Source organism: Anopheles coluzzii, chromosome 3 (assembly GCF_943734685.1).
Source record: "Anopheles coluzzii chromosome 3, AcolN3, whole genome shotgun sequence".
Taxonomy (NCBI): domain Eukaryota; kingdom Metazoa; phylum Arthropoda; class Insecta; order Diptera; family Culicidae; genus Anopheles; species Anopheles coluzzii.
The window spans coordinates 27,280,953-27,301,891 of NC_064671.1; the positions used below are offsets into that span (position 1 = coordinate 27,280,953).

Sequence of the window (20,939 nt, forward strand, 5' to 3'; positions counted from 1 at the left end):
CTCCCTTCGCACCAAGAAAGCGTCCTATATCAAGCTTCTTACGAGCGTTTCTTTCATTCTCGTTGCTTCTTAGATGCTCTGTAAGGAACGAACATGTTTGCAACGCGGGAATACATTAATTTGAATGTTCGTAACCGAAACATTGCAATAACCGTTGCCGATCGGCGCGTGTTGTGGGAGATCCGTTGATGTTTTTTTTTGTTTTTGCACAAACTTGCCAGCAATGCCTGGAATGTGTCTGGTGCAAATGGTGCTCCGAATCGTTTAGGTGGGACTAAATATTTAGAGAATAAATTGCAAATGTTTGCTCCGTGTCAATAAGACGTTAATTCTCGTAGCGTCCAATAAAAATTGCCACAAGCTGTAGGTACGATGGTGAGACATTTGTTAGTTTCACTGTTCGCCCTCCCTACCAGACATCCGAGGTACGACGTCCACGAGGTCATTGGTGTCAGTTTTTAATTCCATCATGTAGGAATAGGCCCTCCCCGCTTTACCAAGGCACGTCCCACGGAGGTTGATTCATCCCTTTCGTGCAGTGTTGAGCGTTCAGACATTCGGGCTGTCGATGAAATACGAGTGAGGGAAGAAGCGATACTATTACGGAATGAAGCGTTGCACTGCGTAGACACATGGCACGGGACTTATTACTCATACGCGCCCTATGTCCACGTCTACGTTAGGGCGGACCAGTGGCAAAGGTGAATGTATGTTATATCTCGCAGTAACAATGTAGCTTTTACTGTAGCTGATAGAGCTCAAAAGCGCGTCTGTCCCCGAGGCATAAAGAACTTCTGAAATGATAACATTCCATCACGCGCACCCAACAGACACTCGTCAGCTCGGTCTACTGTTGGTGGGTGAGAGTGTTACAACGAAGTCAACGTCTTCTGCCTTTCCAATATCTTATGGAGACGGACACCACGAGACCGCGTTGGGTGTGGTTTTCTGATCGTGTGTCTTCCTGTGGGGGAAACGATGACCCACACAGGCAGGAAAGAAGAAATTTCACAAATTCGTTACCGGACGCACGGCTCGCAGCCGTTCGTCGTTGCGTGCGTGAGAAGAAACATGATCCACCGCCTTGGTCCCAGTCAGGCATCCGTTTCCTTTGACTGGATCGAGTTTTTATGGCTCCATCCAGTGTAGGGGACGCACGTACCTACATATCGTCGAATGCAAATCGAATTGTTTACGGGGAAACACTAATAACCCCCCCCTCTCCTTCATTTGGATGACTTTCCCTACGCGAGCGACGAAAAGAAGACGCAAGCGAAGCTAATTTGCTGCGGAAATTATGCTAAATTTTCAACCACTTTCCGGAATGGTTTCGAATGAAACGTTCCAAGAAATTTACAAAAAAATTTAAATGCATATCTACATATCTTTTTCGTTGAAAAGTTGCTTTAAAAGCACAAGCTTCCTTTCCTTCATTCAAGATTAGATCGCGCGCACTTCCACGTAGAGTCGTCTTCCACATTTTAAAACGTTGTGTTGTGAAGGGCTTTCAAGCATTTAGTTGCAATCTTTTCCTCCATCTACTGTGTCGGCAAACGCTGCTTCAGCTTTCATCGTTTTCAGTTTTCCGTGCCGAAAACACTCCCCCGTCCCATACGCCCCGGTAGCTTTTCATTAGCTCATTGTACGGATTTTTGTAAGAGCGCTCACGATCGCGCGCGCTCTTCATTGCAACGCTTTTGCTGCTCGATTTTTCGCCTTTGTTTCTATTGCGGATAGTGATAATCGTGATGAATACATCGAGCGATGGTAATGTGCATTTGTTGGTGCACTGTGTTTGCTTTCTTTTTGCAAAGCCAAAGTTGGCAAGATCACCGGTGTGGAGGATGGAAACTGGAGAAAGAAATGATTTCATTCGCCCGAGAGTGTCAGCTGTTGTGACTGTTACCAGCCGACTTTCTTTCGGCTTAGGCTAAAGTTCATGAGTTTAACACGATTTTCTGGTTTGTGGCTTTTTCTTAGTTTCCCACCAAACCACCGTTTCTTTCCATCTCGTATCATGATCGTATGGCTTTGTATGGTCTTGGCTGAAGCTGAAAGTGCATTGAAGTCGTCGAAAGCGAAACAACCCCGAAATAGAGCTCCGTGTGGAAGTATTTCGAATTGATTTTTCACCGTCAATGGTCACTGAAATGAATAGGATGGCATTTTCGTTTGGTCGAAAGCATACGCTCACACTTTTTGCTTATCATCTTTACCACGGGTTCGTTAGCGGGCATGATTGTCATACTACTGTCAACAATACTTCACTCATGCTTCCAGAAAAGCATATCACGGACCACGGACGATCTCTTCTCCGAAAGCTTAATCAATTTTGGTTAGGTTTCGCCTGCGGTTAGTTAAATTGGTTCACAGACTAAGTTACGGCAAGACATTACGCAGGATGAGTGTGAAAGCGTGATGGTGGTGATCTCCAATGCGGTTTCACAATCACTTTACCCAAAAAGCTTCACGCGAGATTCCTCAATATTTATCCATTTGCTTCACACTTATCCACTCACATGCCCATTTTCTTCGACCGATCGTATTTAGCGCCTCACCAGAAAGCACAACAAAATGGAAGCCTAAGATGGTTTGCCAGGCCACACCGTGAAGATATTGCGGGAGTGGAGTTGTTTTTTTTTCACTCCACAGAGACCACAGAAATCTCCCAACCTTCCACAAAACGCCTGGGATCTGGGAAATGATATTTCTGTGCCACTAACGCCACTCGGCATGCGCGCCCGATATTATTGCGTTAAAATTGCATGGCCATTATCAATTTTCCACACGGGTTTCTACACTCCCTTTCCTTTCACCCCGTCTCGATCTCGACGTCAGATCTGATCGGATGGAATCAGGTCAAGCTGACACCATCCTGCCCTGGAATAACTGGAAACGAATGTTTTGGGTTTCGGTTGCGCTATCCCCCTCTCCGGAAGAGAGGAAGCTTTTGAAGTGCATCTCAGCACAAATACCAACTTTGCCTGGGTTTCACGTAACCTAGAAAGCAAGAAAAAGGTGACGAAGATCTCAATATTCATCAACAAACAAACACATAGTTGCGTTCCACCACGTGGCCTGAAGGTGTTCCGACTCGCTACCCTCGCTCGTTTGGAAGATCTCATTAGAGACCGAAACCGGAGAGGCGATTCTCGAGCTCCGGGGCGTCAATCGTGCCGTCCATCATCATAATCTTCTCCGCAACAACAGTCGCAATTAGCAAAGCGTACGAAGCGTCGCCATCAGAGTGGAGGGATTTTTGTGGTGACAAAGTGAAGTCTGCCAGCAGGGAGCACAACCGATGGATGGATGGATAACGGATTGGCGACGGAATGGCAAAACGATGATCTACATTGAGTCTGCGGTCTGGTCGGTTGGCTAGTTAACCGTGTTTGCTTCCACTTCAAGGGCTAATTATTTTTGTCGCACATCGGAGCACATTAGTGCAGAGCGTGGGGAAGGAGTGTTATTTAGCTGCTTTAGGTTGAGGGGTTGGTAAACAGTGATCGTTAGCTGTTCGTTTTTATTTGCTGAAGGCAAGACGAGATCACATTTTCACGTATAGGAATTTATGTCACAAAATTTTTTTGCATAGACTTTTAAAAGGTTCAATAAATCTTTTGGAGTTCATTCTGTATCTTAGGCAGCACTAGTAGTAGTCTCAGTTTTTTAAGGATCTTACCAATTATTTTAACAATGACAGATGTTCACTCCGTCTTTCAATGGAAAATATGAGCAGATCACGCCAGACCTATTAAGGTTCTCCAACGTTTTTCTTCTTTTAATGGAAAATTTGGTCAAAATCCAAGTTCGATATCATTATGGACTTGTCTAAGTTACCAAACATAAATGTTTGTCATTTTGTATGAGTGGGATTGAACCATTACTTTAAACATTCAGATTATTGAATGCACCAGGTGATCGATAATACTTAGGTCTATTTGTCGTTTTGACGTTACCTGTATGTTTTAAGAACCTGCACCTGTTTTACCTAATGTAAGGATTTTAATCATTTACTCTTATTACTAGTGTAAACTCTAGATTCAGCAACATTCCAAAAGGTCAGAAACAAACATAAAAACTCAACAACAAACATATAAACTCATGATCATGGTTAGAATCCAGTCCAATTTAATTGAATTCGCCCTGTCTTTCTCTATAACCTAGTTTAATCCACACCAGAGCGTATATCGATCCGTTTAAGGATTGATCTACGACAATTGTTGTAAGAGCTGGGGCATCTGTCTCTACACCATTGGTGGATTCTTGGCATGAGACGATCGTTGCATGTATAAAAATAGAATTTTCACTTCCATGCTAGAGAAAACAATAATACTCAACATGGATTGAACTTCCTATGGGTTCTTGCAGTGAAATAAGTCAATTAACTTCATAATTTAATCCATTTACGTTTCATCTTCACTGTCAATGAAGGGTCTTAATATATTATAATGACAATGCAATATCCGTTCAATGGATCCTTTATTTGGCTTTTCCTACGCCGTACCTTAATGCATTCATTTCTATCTGCATCTTCATCAGAAATCTGACAAAAAACACACACATTCTCACATCTTACAGCTATATAATTTATACTGTAAACACCGCGCGCTACCGGTATTCCGGTTTCCGGTGTAGGCGCGGGTGAGAGTAAATTATGAAATCACTTCACTCATTACACCTTTCGCCCTGCAAAGCAAAGGGTACCGTAAAAGGGAGCTTGATGTTGGTTTTTTCTACGATTCATATGGTCGCTTTTCACCCTCACCGTCAGCATCTTACCGGTGAACCGGTTTTGGTTATTTCTTACTCGCTTTCCCGATCTACACGCTTTACATCTTCACCCCGTCTTGGCTGATGTGTGTTGAAGGTGGTGGTAGGCTTTGGTTGTAATGGAAGTGGCACGGTCTTGCATCATAACCATAGCCAACAACACCTCACCAGCACAGGCGCATAATGTGGCACACATCCACGATTGAGAGCCGCCGTTTTGGGGTGTATGTCCGCGTGCAATCCATAGCCTAGCCCAGGGTGTGTTTGTTTCTTTATCGTGCTCTGGAATAGAGAGGGTTGTGCCGCAACTTATCGTGCCACCAAAGGGGGGGGTTAAACGCGTGTTGTTCTACTGTTACTACTACTACTGCTACGTTATCGAAACGGTGTATGCGAGATCTATGTGTGTCTCTAATTTCTGTTCCATCTCTTTTCTTTCCTTTCCAGGCCACCAACACACCCTACACGGATACAGGTGTGTGCGTGTGTGTTGATTATTACGATTTGATGAGTGTTCCCGGAGTGACGACGCTCCAAGGGTAGTGTGCTTTTCTGTGCCTTACAGTGAGGTTAGCAGGTGTTGTGCCAGTGCGATGCGATCTCGAATCCCGTGGGAATGTTGCCAGTGAGCGCAGGGCCTGTTCAGTGGGTATTCAATCAATAGTTGGTGTGTTTTGCGTACCTCGCAGGTGAAACAGTGTTACATTTCTCGTCGCTTTTTGCAGTTGAAAGAGGGTACCGCAGTTGCCTCTATGTGCGTGTGCCGATAGTGTGATAGTGCGATAGTGGTGAATAGAGTGCACAATACGCAACCCCCCATCAAAATGAAGAGCCACAGCCGCACGCGGACTGTGAAACAGTGGAAAAATCGTCTAAAATATCGATCGGCGATGATGATCGGCAAGTTGCTGCCAGTGTTGTTGTTGGTGCTATACGCGAGTGTTCTTGTGCTACCGGGTCAGTGTCAGGTGGAGGATGTGGATGACTTCGGCGACCAGCTGCATCATCCCGATCGGGATGTGGAGCATGTGCCAGCGCCGAGTAGTAAAGAAATCATCACGAATCACATCGTAACCGACCACAGTGACGGGGAGGGAATGGGTGTTGGTGATTCACACTATCAAGACGGCGAGAATGGTGTGGACGGACCGGGCGGACGGTACACCGAAATTGGCGGAGATGTGGTGCTGGGCGAGAAGATTCTCCGCGCCTCGGAAAGCCCGTACTCGATGCGGACGGATCTGGAGGTGGAACGGCGTGCGCGACTCATCATCGAGGCCGGCGTTACGATCCACTTTGCACCGATGGTCGGCATTACGGTGCGCGGCTCGGTAGTGGCAATGGTAAGGGCCGATCAACCTTTCAACACAACGCTCTTCCTCTGTTATCTTATCTGCTTATCGCTGACTGAGTCGTGGACCGCTGGGACGCTGAGCTATGTGGGAAGCTCGTACACACGTCTCGTTGCGTTTGGTGAGGCGGTTGAGCAATGTTTGATTAATTCCACCTGTTTCGTTTACCTTTTCTGATTACGGAGCCTCGGGTGCTTCCTCAACAGTGAGCATGTTATCAGAGACTTCACACACAAACATGTTCCGTTTTTTATCGTATACGATCGCTAAACTTACCCGAAATAGAATAAGGAAGGGTCGGAATGCAGTCCCTTTCATTGCTCACAACTTGCGAGCACTTTATCAGGATTTTCGTACGTATTTACACACAAACAAACGAACAGGTTGTACGCAAATAAAGCCCTTTTTGCTGTGGGACGTGCCACTTTTCCTTATCCGAGAAGTAGCAAAGCGGACAAATGAAAGGAAAGGGAAAGGTTCACGAAATGCGTCATCGATGGTTCTGTACAAATATTGTTGAACTGATCTATTCCAATACGACGTTATCAGTTCCATCTTTGATTGGTATATTAAACCAGAAGAATGTGGGTTAGCTTTCGTTACTACAGAACAATTCTTGGATGTTCTGAGCATGTTCTGAGGATTGTTTGGTAGCAGTTTCATGACACATCTAAGGCTTTGATACTCTAAGCCAGTGATTCCCAAGGCGATCCTTACCAATAGAAATATTTCAAATATTACCAATAGATATATTGAAAAATCCAACAACTTGTTTCTCCAAACTGTCTGACTAGTTGTATTACTTGTTTGTCACGTGTAATATCAACGAAATTGATAACTTGATTGGATTATTTGAGTTCAAAATACTATATGTTTATGTATACATCCAGCGGTTTCGGACACTCCTGAGGCAGGCCAAGACCGCAAAGCGATTGTAGCGCCGGATAAGTAACATCCACATTCGGCAAATAGAGATGAAAAACATATTCCTAGATATTTATATATATTTCAACCATATAGCCAAGAACTGTAACGAACCTTTCTTACTTTCATTCTGTCTGATCGAGCTGCTGGAATATCTTCTACTGAACTCAAATCTCGAAGTCGTTAGGTTATGTTTGATTTGCTTTCTTGATATGACTTTTTCATAGAAAGGATGCCCTATTGAGTTCTACGGTCTTTTACTGCTAAGTTGGTTGAAAACCACCGTCCTAAGCGATCTTTATAAGCAGTATCTGTTTATAAGAATTGACATTGATTTAACTTAATTCAAGCTACTTTGCACAATATCATTGAACCTTACATTACAATTCTAGGGAAAACCCATTCCCTAACATACTCTTACCTCATGATCATTAAAATGTATGATCCAATTCAGTTCTCCAGAAAATCACTGCAGCGTAAACAGAATTTATGTCACCTCAGGGGCTAGAATACGGCCAGGTGGTTTCGGAACTGTGCACCAACGGTGTGCAGTCACTCATCCCTACCGAAAACCCTATGCCCCATTTCCTTTGCCGGTGGGCGGTGGTGCAGTTAATCAGCTCACCGTCACGCGTCGATCCACTTTCGGCGCGGGCTTCCGGCACAGTGACACGACGCGCAGTTCACACAATTTTGCACGGCGCGGTGTTGTGCCGGTCAAAATAAAGTTCAACATTCTTGAGCAGGCGCGTTTATGGCTGTTTCAGACGATGACGATGGAAGAACTCTCGAAAAAAAAAGACGTCCATCTATTACGATCGTTTCGGGCAACGTTCCATGAATGATTCCCAGCATTGTGGAACGATCACATCACCAGAGGGGGGAAACATTCGTAAATTCTGGTACAATTTCACTTCAACGTTGAGACAAGTGCCTTACGATTCCATCGCTGTAGAGTTCTGCGCACGAAGCAAAGCATGAAATTATTCACACTCTGCCCAGCGAGCAGGCACGTGCGTACCAAGTAACAAAACAATCCATTGCTTCAAATGCGAGCTATCTTCGGGTATTGTCTGACGACTTCCTCATGGAGTTTGCTCGTAAAACGGTGGAGTGATGTACGCGGGGTAAATGAATTCGGAATTATAAAATTAATTAATTAGCCCCTGGCTGGAAGATGACTTACAGGCGAGTTCGTTCGCATTCGTTCGCATCCAGCACGCGCACAGCAACACAAACACGATATCATATTAAAAAAACAGATGTGCTTCTTGCGAAACTTTCGTTCCTCTGTGGATGGAGGACAGAAATGTGATCTCTTACTGTGGCGGTGGTGATTATTAGATTAAAAATGGTCCACCCGGTTAACCCTTGGGGTTAAGTAATTGTTGGCGGTAATCGAGTGCTATCCTTTGAAGGAAGCGCAACACTTTCATATAGCGACACCAATATCTTTTGTTATAAGAGAATCACTTGTAGGGTGTGTTATTTACATGTGTTATTTTCAGAATTAAATTTAATGATGAAATGGAGCAAAAAAAAGAAATAATAAAATTGCAGTTTTTTTCACACAATTTAAGGTACATTATAAAAGCAACTGTCTGTCTTATAAAACATGAGTAAACTACATACAAAAATTTAAGTAGAAGCTTTTATTTCTTTCCATAAGTTATTATTAAACTTATTTAATACTTTGAACAACATTTTTTTATTAGAAAAGCTAGCAATTAACAAAACTTTTACTCATTTTTATTATCTAATGAAATTCAAATTGAAGCTCGCTTTTCAACATCATCTAAAAAGCTTTTTGTACAGTAAAATCGAACTACATTAACCAGCGCTTCCGCGTTTCACATCTGGTGTGTGAAATTTAATCTACTGCAAAGCGAAAAAAAAACAACCGTGATTAAGTGCGAACTTCTCCGCGGTCGATTTATGCTGTGCTACCGCGGAAACAATGCCCCGCAGGGGCTTAAAACCTTCACCAGCGAGCCAGCCGGTGTCGATTTTTCGCGCATTTTTTGCCCTCTTTCTTTCTGATCGTCGTAATCGCGAATGAGAGTTTGTGCGGCTGGCTTGGTGGCTGTTGCGAAGATCACGAGCGTAAAGGAAAGTGCGCACAAGCTTTTTCGTACGCTCGCTTTCGATTGCCAGCTGACAAGATTTGGTAACCATGATTACCCTTGGAGCATTGTTCCATTCTTTCGGGAAGAAGCGGTTGGGGGTAAATTGTGCAAAATTATGTAATTTGTTGAAGTGTATTTATTTGAAAAATCTATAAATAAACTCTACACGACGCTATAAAGTATAGTACCATCGCTTTATGGAAGCCCGTTTCCTGTCCAGTAACAGCGGTTCGTTCATGCCTGAGTAAATGACACACTTGTTCACACACGATAGGTGAGGGTTTGGATTTTCATTCATAAAAATGTCCAGTGTTTACGCCTTGCCGTAGTCGTAGTAGTAAATGGAAGTTCGTGCAATAGCCGCTGTTAATCAATTAACCCCTATCGCGCGACCTTTCCGAGGGTGTGTGGCAGCAATGCCAGCTAATTCGTCGATCGACAAGGGGGATGATCACACGCAGACGACGACGACGACGACAACGATCAGGAACAGCACGGGAACAGATTCTTGGAGAAGACAGACAGATGATTGAATTCATTGAAGGCGTCGCTCTGTAGGGCTTATCAAATGGGGCGTAGTATGCAACGAAATGGTCATCTAATTGCCTGTTGCTGTGGTTACACGAAGCGAGATAAAAGGGCAAACCGGTTGCTTAATTATATCCAACGAGGTTCACAATGGTCAAGGGTCGTTAATTAAGATCGAAACCTTTTCCTCTTTCTCTGGCAAATGCGGTGCATATTTTTCACTTTAATTCTCACTGTTTTGGCGGATGTTTGTGCGGAACATTCAAGAGAGGAAAAGGCACATAAAGACTGTTTTTTTACCTCCCAAAAAGCAAACACAATGGGAAAAGTATAGTCCATTTTGCAGTTGTTTCTCGTTCACAAACCATTGTTTTCCAAATTGCACCCCCCCGCATTTTGACCTGTTCCTGCAGCGGACCGCAGCACTGAACTGCACCTCTTTGCCAGACAGGTGATGACGCCCCATCGTGCGGAGGTTGTTCACCTGAGGTTCACCATCGCCAGACATTTGGCTACCACGATTGTGCATTAACTACATAAAAAATGGGCAACAGATGATGATCACTGGTGCGTAACTCGCGTGCCTCCGAATAAAACGACCCATTGAAGCGGGTTTGGCTGCGAACACGGTGCCATAAACACATCATCATTCGAAACGGAAAATTGACAATCGTACTACAATAAAGCTCCATAAGCCCCATAAGACAGCTGATTCTGGTGACTGTCCGTTCAGGTCAATTAGGCGTTAGCCTAGTCAGGCTGATCGTTCCATAGGCGGACCAGTCAATGGAGCTATTAGTTCGAACACCTTCGCAGCGGAAATGATCGTCATCGGGTCAGCGTTAGTCATCCGCAGTGAGGAGATGCCATGATTCATCCCTCCACACCCAAAACAAGTGGCTGTTGAAGTTTGTTTGAATGAATGATGGTGCACACTACACAGTGTGTACTATGTGTGATGATTCATTGCTTCATTTCGTGGAAAAAGCTCAGTTTTGTGGTAATCTAATCTCGCGCAGGAGGTTTTAGTAGTAGTTGTGAAGATGTTGAATATGATTTGAGTCTCTCTTTCAAATCCTTCTCTCTATCTTCTCTTATACAAGTAGGTTAGTTTGTTTTCCCACTCCTAAACGTCACCGCCTTACTGCATTCTATTCCGTCGTGACATGGATGCATGGCGCCATATGGATTCGATGCATATTTATGCTCAATGTCTGTGTCACTACACTAACACACCAGCCACAGGCAGCATTTGTATTGCATTAGAGCCGACGCAAAACCGCTCTCTAAGCGGAGAACCGGTTTTTAGGTGCGAGTGCGTGTGCTTTGTAGCATAAATACAGGTTTTCCGCCGGATGTGCCACCTGTTGCAGCACTTGAAGCTGCTTTGCTATAGAGTGTTTGTGTGCATTCTGCTACGTCTGATGGCTAATGTATGCATGTCAGTAAGGTTTATTGGCGTCCCTACTGTGAGATTGTGGTTTTTTGTAGTGAAAAAAAAACATGCCGCTTTGTACTATATGTTTTAAGCTACAACATCATGCTGAAAGAAAGCAGAAATGAACGTTTCAAATTACATTTGTTTTGTGGGATTTAACATATTTCTTATAAATAATTGGATAGGCTTTCTATTTCTCTTTTTCCCTGTAGAGATATCCCTGCTCGTGATTGATGGGTTCTCATTTGTCTTTTCTGTGATATGCGAGCAAACTGATCATACCAATTTAACCCATTTGGCCTCTGTTTTTTTTATCTTTTCCCTTTCCTTGTACATGCTTTTTTTTTGCTATTTTTTAATGAGAAACAGCGAGCAGGGTTTATCATTACACGCTAAATTGGAAACAATCATAGCCAAGTCATTATGCTGGTTGAGCGCAACGCATATGCCGCCCCCTTCAGCTTGGTTCGCGTAACACGTAAGGTAATGGGGGTAAAAAATCTCCACAAATAATTCACCGTCGTACCAGCATTTACACAACAAAAAAAACAATTGCCTCCCGGTTTCCTCCGTTCGGTATACGGCATGCAATAAATGTAGCGGAATTTGGGGCAAGTGTGCCACCTTAAGCATTTCAAGTTATAACTCACTAAAACGTGTTATTCAAAAGCCGATTTCAATCTCATAACCATTTTACATCTATTTCCTCACTTATAAATGAATTTCGCTTGAAAAAAGTGCAGACAACATAGTTTTTGAAGCGTTTTAAAAAGGGTCCAAAAAGACGTTGTTTTTTGGGCTATGGGGCAAGAGTGCCACCTGGTTAAAATAACCGTATTTCTTTCATAGTTGGAAATAATTACGTTTGTACCACTAGTGTATGTATTCCTACATGTCTTGAGTCACCAATGAACCCCTTTTCATCACAAACTGTATCGCAATATGGGTTGCTGCTGGTCTGTTTTTCCGGAGTAGAATCCGCTCGTAAAAGCGGACCATACCACTGAACGCTACAACAATGTTTACATTTTTGACAGCTCGCGCCTATGAAAGATGGTGGCACACTTGCCCCAAATAGAGATGGCTCTTTTGCCCCAAAAGTTGTAACTTTTTTGAAATTGAATTTTTCAGTGCCAAAAAGAAAGTTTTTTTCAACTAACCCCACAAAAAATTTCACGTTTCTCAGCTATACGGTGGTGTAAATATTTTCTCGGTTGATTGTTCGCATGATTTTTGAGAGCTTATTTGGTTGGATGAAAAAATTATATTATTCTGCTCAATTTTGAAACTCAACATAAATCAGTTCAAAACAATGGGAAATTTCGATTGGTCAATATGAAATTCAGCTCAGTATACCTTGTCATTGGAAAGCAACCAGCTGTATACACAATTGATCATTAAACTAAAGTTTTTAAGGAAAAATGCTTGGTGGCACTCTTGCCCCGTATGGCACACTTGCCCCAAATTCCTCTACCGCTTTTTGCTTGCGTGATGCCCATAAAGGCGGATCTTCGTTCTGTGGCTTGCCTAATAGTTCTTGATCTTTCACACTTAAATGGTTAAATAGTTTGCGGTAGTGGCAAAACACAAAACGAAACACGGTTAAACAAAAAGCGAGAAAGGTACTGTTACCCAAAACATACAGCGAAGCCGCACTATTCTCATGCCAACAAAAAACTTCTGTCTGAAGCGGTTAAAGCTCTGCACGCCGACTATATGTACTTGCCAAACGACCCGTTTGCCGAGAGATGTGAAGCACCTCAGCGAAAGGGGCAACATACACAACAACATACACCATTTGCGGCAGCATGGCGCCTGAATACGTTTTACGGTGGTATCGTTTTACAGCGTTCTCCACTGACCTACATTAACGCGCTTGTGTGCCGCAGAGAGCCGTGTTTGGTGCGCCGCCGAGACGCCGCAATTCGAACCGAACCGATGAGAAGCACGTTGGTAATAGAATTGTTCGGAATGTGCTGTCTGCGGCTCCATGTACCACTCTACATGGAGGGAGGGATTTTCCTACGGCTGAAGGTTTGAGAGTGAAAATTAGTATCCGATTGCAGCTACGTGGTAGGGGATGGTGCAACATAAACAGTAGCTTATATGCATTATGGGCAGGGGAAGGTGTGAGTTGCAATTATTCAGGCAGCTTTAGCGAACAGCTAAAAAGCTTGTTAACAAACTTGTTTATGTCCTAAGCGGGGGCAGAGATTTCGCTAGTAGACTTTCTTTTTGGTTTGAATTTCAGTTGCTGCAGTAATTACAGTGGTAGGAGTATTTGTTTGTGTTTTGTTTGTTTGTGTTTATTGAAATAAAATAATAATAATAAAAAAATCATTACAAAGATCTTCATCATAATCTTTAAAAGTTGGGTGGTTCTTTACTTTATAAAACGTTATATACATTGGGTATGTTAAGTTTTATAATTTATTCTTTTATAATTTTACCTCAAACATCGGAATAATGATTATTATTTTTTTTTTGGATTTGTTTAGTACATCATAATTTATGAATTTAATTACACCTCCCTAGAACAGATCTGTTTTACAACAATTATTGATAAAATCATAATACTCTTAAAAGTTCTACTCTCTTCCTGTCTCATCACAAAACTGATTCCCCTTAATTTTCAGACACCGGCATTCCCAACGGTGTAGCTCACACTGACCAGTACCGTTTCTGACACCCTTTCAACCTGAATGGCAACGGAACCATCGTCTGTTTATGGTTTTTTTTTGCATTCGAAGCACAATAATTTGCCCGTTTTCATTATGCAACTGCGTGAGCGCGCGACGCGTGACGATGGTGGCAGTGCGCATTATGATCGGCAAACGCGCAACCCCCTACTCGTTTGTGCGCAAACGGAACTGACTCATACTGGCGCGCATCAAATGAAAAAGAAATGGCGAAAGGGGGTGTTGCAGGTGTTTGTGTTGGGTAAAATAGGAATAAAAAAGGAACGATGTAAGGCATATTTAATTCGATGCCCGTTTTGCATTATTTTTGTTTTTTTTTTTTGCTCCAACCTTTCCAACACATTGTTTTGTATGTTCAGTGAGTTCTAATTGCGTTTGTATGTCGGTCAGACATATAATTATGTTCATCGTGCAAATAAAAAAAGGTACAGAGGGACATTTATTCACACTTTACAAACAAATGCTCGTGACGGTGTTGTGACTACAGTAGACTTTTATGGAATAATTCTTTCTTTTCGACCACAAAAGGCTGTTCCTTTTTTCAGTAAAATAATGAAAATGAACAATACTAATTGGTGCTTTGCGGTCTTGTTCCACAGGGTAATGCGGAGAATAAAATTACACTCACCACAATGCCCAACACGGGCTACAAGGATGTGCCCTCCGATCCCAGGGAAGCCGGCGTGAGATTGGTCGATGGTCCAAGCCCACTCGCTGGACGTCTGCAGCTGCTCAACAACGGCAAATGGCGATCCGTTTGTTCAAACTCCAAGAAGTAAGTTCCTTTCATTTATCCACAACAGATGCAAGATCCTCATTGCAATGTTCTTCATTTTAGCTGGACCATTGCGGACTATGAAACGACCTGCCGGCAGCTGGGCTTCAAGGGCGGTCGCTTCTGGAACTGGATGGACCGCATTGCCAACTACGAACCGCGCCTACTGTACGAGGAGCCTCGCTGTCTCGGTACGGAAGGTTCGCTCTTCGATTGTGCCTGGCCGTCGAGGCAGGTCGGATCGGGCGTTTGTGACTACCACAGTGACATTGGTGTGCAGTGTTTGCCACTGTTTGATCAGGTGACGCCTCACTGGCGCGGGCTGAAGTTCGAGAATGCCGAAAGCAAAGAGACGCTGTCCTACAATCACGTGCTGTACGATTCCATTTCCCTGTCCCAGCTGCGGCATGTGGACATTGTGCGTGCTGGCACGGGCCGTGGAGGATCGGCCGAAGCAGCGATCAGTGTGATGGGTGTCCCGCCGGTACTGGAGTTTGTCACGATCGATCACTCGTCCTACACCGGGATCAATGTGACGCGTCACGATGCTGCCTTCAGCTTCCGCAATGTAACGGTACGCCGGAGCCGTGGATTCGGTATCTTCATGAACTCAAGCTACGGATCGGCGCATCTGGAGGGTGTTACGGTGGCGGAGAATGGTGCGGACGGTATACGGTACGTGGGGCACGATTTGCGCGCCGACGAACGGACCGATCGTAGCAAGGTGTTTGATTTCTGTACGCTCACCTCAACGGCGTGGCAGATCTATCCGCTGCAACTGTCCTTCGAGCAGTCACCGTTCGCACTGTCGGCGAAGGAGTGCGCCCGGTCGTTCGAAACCGCGTACGGGTACGTGCTGACGATGCACTTCGTGTACTTCGAGCTGGCCCGGAACGAGTCCGCCCAGATCTCGGTGTACGATGGGATGTCGGAAAGTGATCGGTTGCTGGCTTCGTGGGATGTGAGGAATCAAACGCGCCCGCAGAGTGTTACCAGCACGCGGGAAAAGCTGTTCATCAAGCTGCGGGCTGAGCCCAGATCGGCTGTGCTGGCGCACTTCCGTGTAACGTCTGGCGTCACGAAGGCGTACGATTTGAACGTAACGCAGGGTACGATCGTAGATAATGGTGGGCGTGGCATTGCGGTGGATAATTTAAGATCCCAGGTGCATGTGCACGAGACGACGATCAGCAACAATCGGCATGCGGCTGGGCTGCACGTTACGAGCGGTGCCGGTGATGTTAACGTAACGCACTCAACGATCAACTACAATCAAGGCGATGGCATTAACATCACGTACTACGGTGGCAATAGGAACGTTTCGCGCAGCACTATTGAATCGAACCGCGGGCATGGGTTTGCTGTGTGGCTTAATCAAACGACGAAGGAAAGGCGCGAATTTTTGGAGTTCAATCAAACGACTACGATCGAGTACTCGCACATCGTGCGCAATCTGGAGATTGGGGTGCTTCACGGTAACTTCTGCGGAGATTCTTGGGTGAACGTGACGGGGAATCTGTTCAACGACAGTGCGAGTGATGCGGTAGACATACAGTCTTGCTGGTTTGAAACGCCGGACGGAAGACGGATGAGGTTGCAGATAGGACATAACAACTTCGAGCACTCTCAGCGCATTGCGGTCGTGCTTAACCCGATCCTGAACCTGGACGGTAGAATAGAGTTCAATCATTTCACCCGCGGACAATACGGTGCACTGCTGACGCGCAACAAACCACTGGAGGAGTTCCGACCGTTACCGGTGCGGTTGATCGTGCAGCACAATCACTTTATGAATAATGAGGGCATCTACGTGGCATCGTTGGGGTTGTCACCGAACACGGACAGCAAAACGCAGTGGATGCTGTTTACGCGCAACTTTGTGAAGGGAAATCGCGTTAAGGAAGCGTTCGGACCGTTGGAAGATGAAGGCGAAGGACTTGGAGGAGAGGGACGATTGAATCCACGATCGCGCGTTGCCGCACCGGTGGTAATTTCCTCCAACAATGTAGACGTGTTCCGGAACATCATCTCTAACCAGGAGTCCCGGTACGAGGTCGGTTCGCAGCTGTCCGACCAGAGCAAGGCACTGAACGTGACGTACAATTGGCTAGGCAATCAGGACGAGGAAAAGATCTACGACCGGCTGTTCCATCGGAAGGATCGGTATGATCTGGCAAAGATTGAGTATTTCCCGTATCTGTTACACCACTCCAACCCGGGCACGCAGACGATCGCACAGTATCAAAAGTTTGTCCCATTCTTCCACAAGGAGGGCAGCGAGCGGATTGGAGGTGAAGTTGATGGGCAGGAGATACTGCCCGCAGGGAGTTACACGGTGGAGCGGGACATTAATGTGAGACCTGGTGGAAAGTTGATCCTAAACTCGGGAGTAATCCTGAACTTTGCACCGAGCGTCGGTATGATGGTGACAGGAAAACTGGAAGCTAGAGGACGCGCTCCAGACGATATTCTGTTCACGCTGAAGCGAGAAGCGGTAATGCTGGAGAATGAAACGACCGAAGCGATCGTAGATGATCAAGAGTTTGCGATGGATATCGAGACGGAATCGATCGTGGAAAAGGTACCGCACGAACCACAAACTCCGAAAGTCCCCGTCCGACTCGTCGGTGGTGCTAACGACCACGAAGGTCGGTTGCAGGTGTACACCGAGGGTGTCTGGGGTACGGTGTGTGACTACGGGTGGACCATCACAAATGCGGCATTGGTTTGTCATCAGCTTGGATTGGCGTTAAATCCGATGGATTGGAGATTACAACGCTCCGAAGTTCCTGGTGCTGGTACGACGGAAGATGTTCTACTGTCGAATGTACGCTGTACCGAGCATGATATCGACATTACAAAGTGTCGTGCCGAGCGTGCATCACAAGGTGACTTTGAGAACTCGTGCGGACATGAGAATGACGTCGGCGTACGATGCTACGAAGGTGCCTGGGCTGGTCTTCGGTTCGGTGTGCTGGCAGAACGGGCGGACCTGCAGTACGTTACGATCGAGAAGGCTGGTCTGTTCGATTACGTGACCAACACGTTCAAACCGGCACTGCAGATGGATCTGGCTCGCCACAATCTGGACAGTGTGCGCGTAGTGGAGAACCTCCAAGATGGGCTGGGCATCATCTACTCCGACATCTACGCCGGATCGTCGGTTAACAATGTGAAGAATTCGGAATTTTCCGCCAACCGTGGCAACGGGATCAGCATCAAGCAGCTCGGCCTCAAGGTGCAGGGTAGCATCATCAAGGACAACCGCGGGTCGGGTATCAATCACGATCAGGTGGTGTCGTCGCTGGAGCAGCGAGAAATCACTAGCTGGTTTAATATGGTGCCCGACTTTAATGTGGACGATTCGGACTATCGGCCGATCCTAGTGCCGGAAGGTGGCACCACCAACATCGACATCGACCAGTGGCAGATCAAGCATCTGATTACCACGCCGGTACGCACGAGCGAACCGGTCGAACGGAAGATCATCATCCAGTGTCAGCCGGGGTACGTAATCGGCGTTCAGCTGCTGAACCCGATCGAGAATCGATCGACGGAGAACATTTGGATACACGATTCGCTCACGGGCAGTACCGAGTCGGACATCTGGCAGGTGAAGCGTGATCTTTCGGTGTTCCCGCTGACGACGAGCAGCTACGGTGCGATCTTGCAGTATCGCAGCGGTACGAACGCGCTCGGTGGTGCCGTTTTAGTGCTTCGCTCGATCCAAGCGCCGATACAGAACATTTACAACCGCATTGTGCGTGGCCCGGTTCCAACGCTTCAGATAACGTCTACGAAGATACAGCGCAACTTCCGCGGTATTACGGGCACGTACTACAATCGCTATCTGGGCGAGTCGGGCGAACTGTATCTCCGAAAGGCAAACGAATCGATCAAGCTAATCAACTGCGAGATCAGTCACAACCGGGAGGAGGCCGTGTTTATCCATTCACCGTTCTGGGATGCGCACGTTAGCAACATTTCCGAGATAACGGTACACATCAACAACAGTCTGGTGCGAGACAATGGGCGTGGCATACGGCAATTCTCGAAGGATTTGCGCTCGTCCAACAATCTGTTCCACTACGTGCTGCAGGACACGACGGTCGAGAGCAACTCGTACGGTGGGTTGGAACTCAGCCTACCTTATGTGTGGCAGTACAACGAAAACTTTACGCATTCCGTGTTTCTGGGCAATGATACGTGGGCCCGCAATCGGAAGTTTGGGATCCTGATCGATGGCCATTATGCGGCGGTTAACATCTCGTCGAACATCTTTACGGAGAACGTGTGTGCGCAGGGTGTGATCGGATTCCGGGGGATGGAGAAGAAGATGAGGATTGATAACAATCGGATCACGAGAAACTATGGCAGCTATATGGTGGAGTTCCGGTCGGACAGTCAGAGCGAGATTCTGGGCGAGATACCGGCCCTGTTGGCATTCAATCAGATAGAAAGCAACGAGGAGCTGAAGGACACACGGTCCTCAATGCGCAACTTCATCCGGGGCGAACGTAACAATGCGAATGATCCGACGTGTGTGATCGGGTTTGGAGGAGTGCAGAAGGTACAGATCTATCGCAATGTGATCTCGAACAATCAGCAGGATTACGATTTGATTGCGGGCGTGAAGTCGGCCCGGTTGAGGAACTATTTAGATGCTCGCGAGAATTGGTGGGGTAGCGCGGACGAGTTGCACATTCGCAGGCGGATCTTTGACTTTGACGATTGGAACAATCACGCGGAGGCACTGTACCGGCCGTACCTAATCGAAGACATCATCGATGGTAGTGTGTCGGTGAGCGAGGGTCCGAGTCCGCCGGTCGATTTGAATGCGCTTGGTGGTCGAATTTTGGAGGATCTGTCGATCTTCCGGCGGGAGTTGCCGTATGTCATTCGCTCGGACATTACCGTTATGCCCGGGGTGACGTTAAGCATCTTCCCAGGTGTTGTGATGGAGTTTGCACCAAATGTGGGTATTCTGGTGCTTGGAACACTGCTAGCCCGTGGTACCAGTGATGCAGAAATTGTGATGAAACCAATCGAAAGTGCCTCGGAAGGAATGCACCGTGTGGAACGATCGTTGGAGAACATGGTCAACTACGATTCGATCCGTCTCTGCACCAACCGGAACTGCTCACAAGGTGAGGGCGAAAGCGAGCGGGCAAAGGAAGGCTTCCTGGAGTACTATAATCACACCACACTGCAATGGATTCCGATCTGTGATCGGCGGTTTACGGAGCGCAATGCACAGGTCGTCTGTCGAGAGCTTGGATACGATCCGCTGGATGTATTCTTCGGGCACGATCGGAGGATTGAGTTCCACACGAACTCACTGACCCGCATCTGGTCGTGGGTGGAACCGATGGAGTGTCACGGCGATGAGCTGCGACTCGAGGAGTGTCCCGAGCGGTTAAACGGTCAGCTTTACGGCCGACGTCACGAATGCCAGTGGGATTCAGAGTTTGTCTTCATCAGCTGCAATGGGGAGTCTGAGCAGCGCAACTACTGGGGAGGAGTACGCTTCGCCAATCAAGATTTCGAAGCGAGCATGTACGAACATCGTCTACACGATACGCACACCCACACGACAGCACGGCCAGTCGAGAGCGTGATGGACTTTGTGCGCATCCAGCGAGCGGGACTGCTGCACGGTGAGAAGTCACCGGCGGTTCAAACGATCGCCAAGAACCCCAGCATCAGCTCGGTTTCCATCAGGGACAGTGCACATCACGGCGTGAATCTGATCTCGCCGACCAATGCGATCCATCTGAACCATCTACAGATCTTGCGCAGCCTCGGACAGGGCATCAATGCGATTTCGCTGACGGGTGAGGGTCGCGAGAGTGACGAATCGAGCTACAGCCCGCTGAAGGATCTCGATCTGCCGTACAATCTGTTCTCGCTGGTGGACATCTGCGACACGAACAAGGAAATTACGCTCGAGGAGCGCGTGCTGGTGTACTACAAGTATGATAACAATCCAGTTAATTGTGTGAAGATCTTCAAGAGTGCGTACCGGGTGAAGCCGCTAGGCTTTCGGTTGCTGCAGTCCAATCTGTTCAACCACTCGAAGGAGTATGGACGGCGGGACATGATCCAGCTGATGGATGGTGATATCTATAATGTGTCTGCACGCATTATAGGGACGGTCGATGCGGATTCGGACAATCAGAAGCGACTGTTCCGCACGAGGGAACCAGCCTTGAGCGTGCGGCTAATTGCTAGTGGAGCACCGGCACGGCATGGATTCATTGCGGAGGTGGTAACGCTTCCAATTTCAGCCATTGGATTCAGTAAGTAGAGCCTTCTTAAGATCAT

The 20,939-nt window shown here is 46.4% G+C and overlaps 1 protein-coding gene across 5 annotated transcripts in view; it reads left to right on the forward strand.

Annotated features, from left to right (window-relative positions):
* Positions 1–20,939, forward strand: part of LOC120956626 (protein bark beetle) — a 29,132-nt gene that overhangs the window by 3,752 nt on the left and 4,441 nt on the right. For all 5 annotated transcript variants that reach the window (XM_040378251.2, XM_040378255.2, XM_049609638.1 and 2 more), the window contains exons 2-4: positions 5,221–6,116; positions 14,440–14,615; positions 14,679–20,914. In XM_040378251.2, coding sequence (XP_040234185.2) covers positions 5,598–6,116; positions 14,440–14,615; positions 14,679–20,914 — 6,931 coding nt within the window. In that variant the 5' untranslated portion in view covers positions 5,221–5,597. The remainder of the gene's footprint in view (positions 1–5,220; positions 6,117–14,439; positions 14,616–14,678; positions 20,915–20,939) is intronic.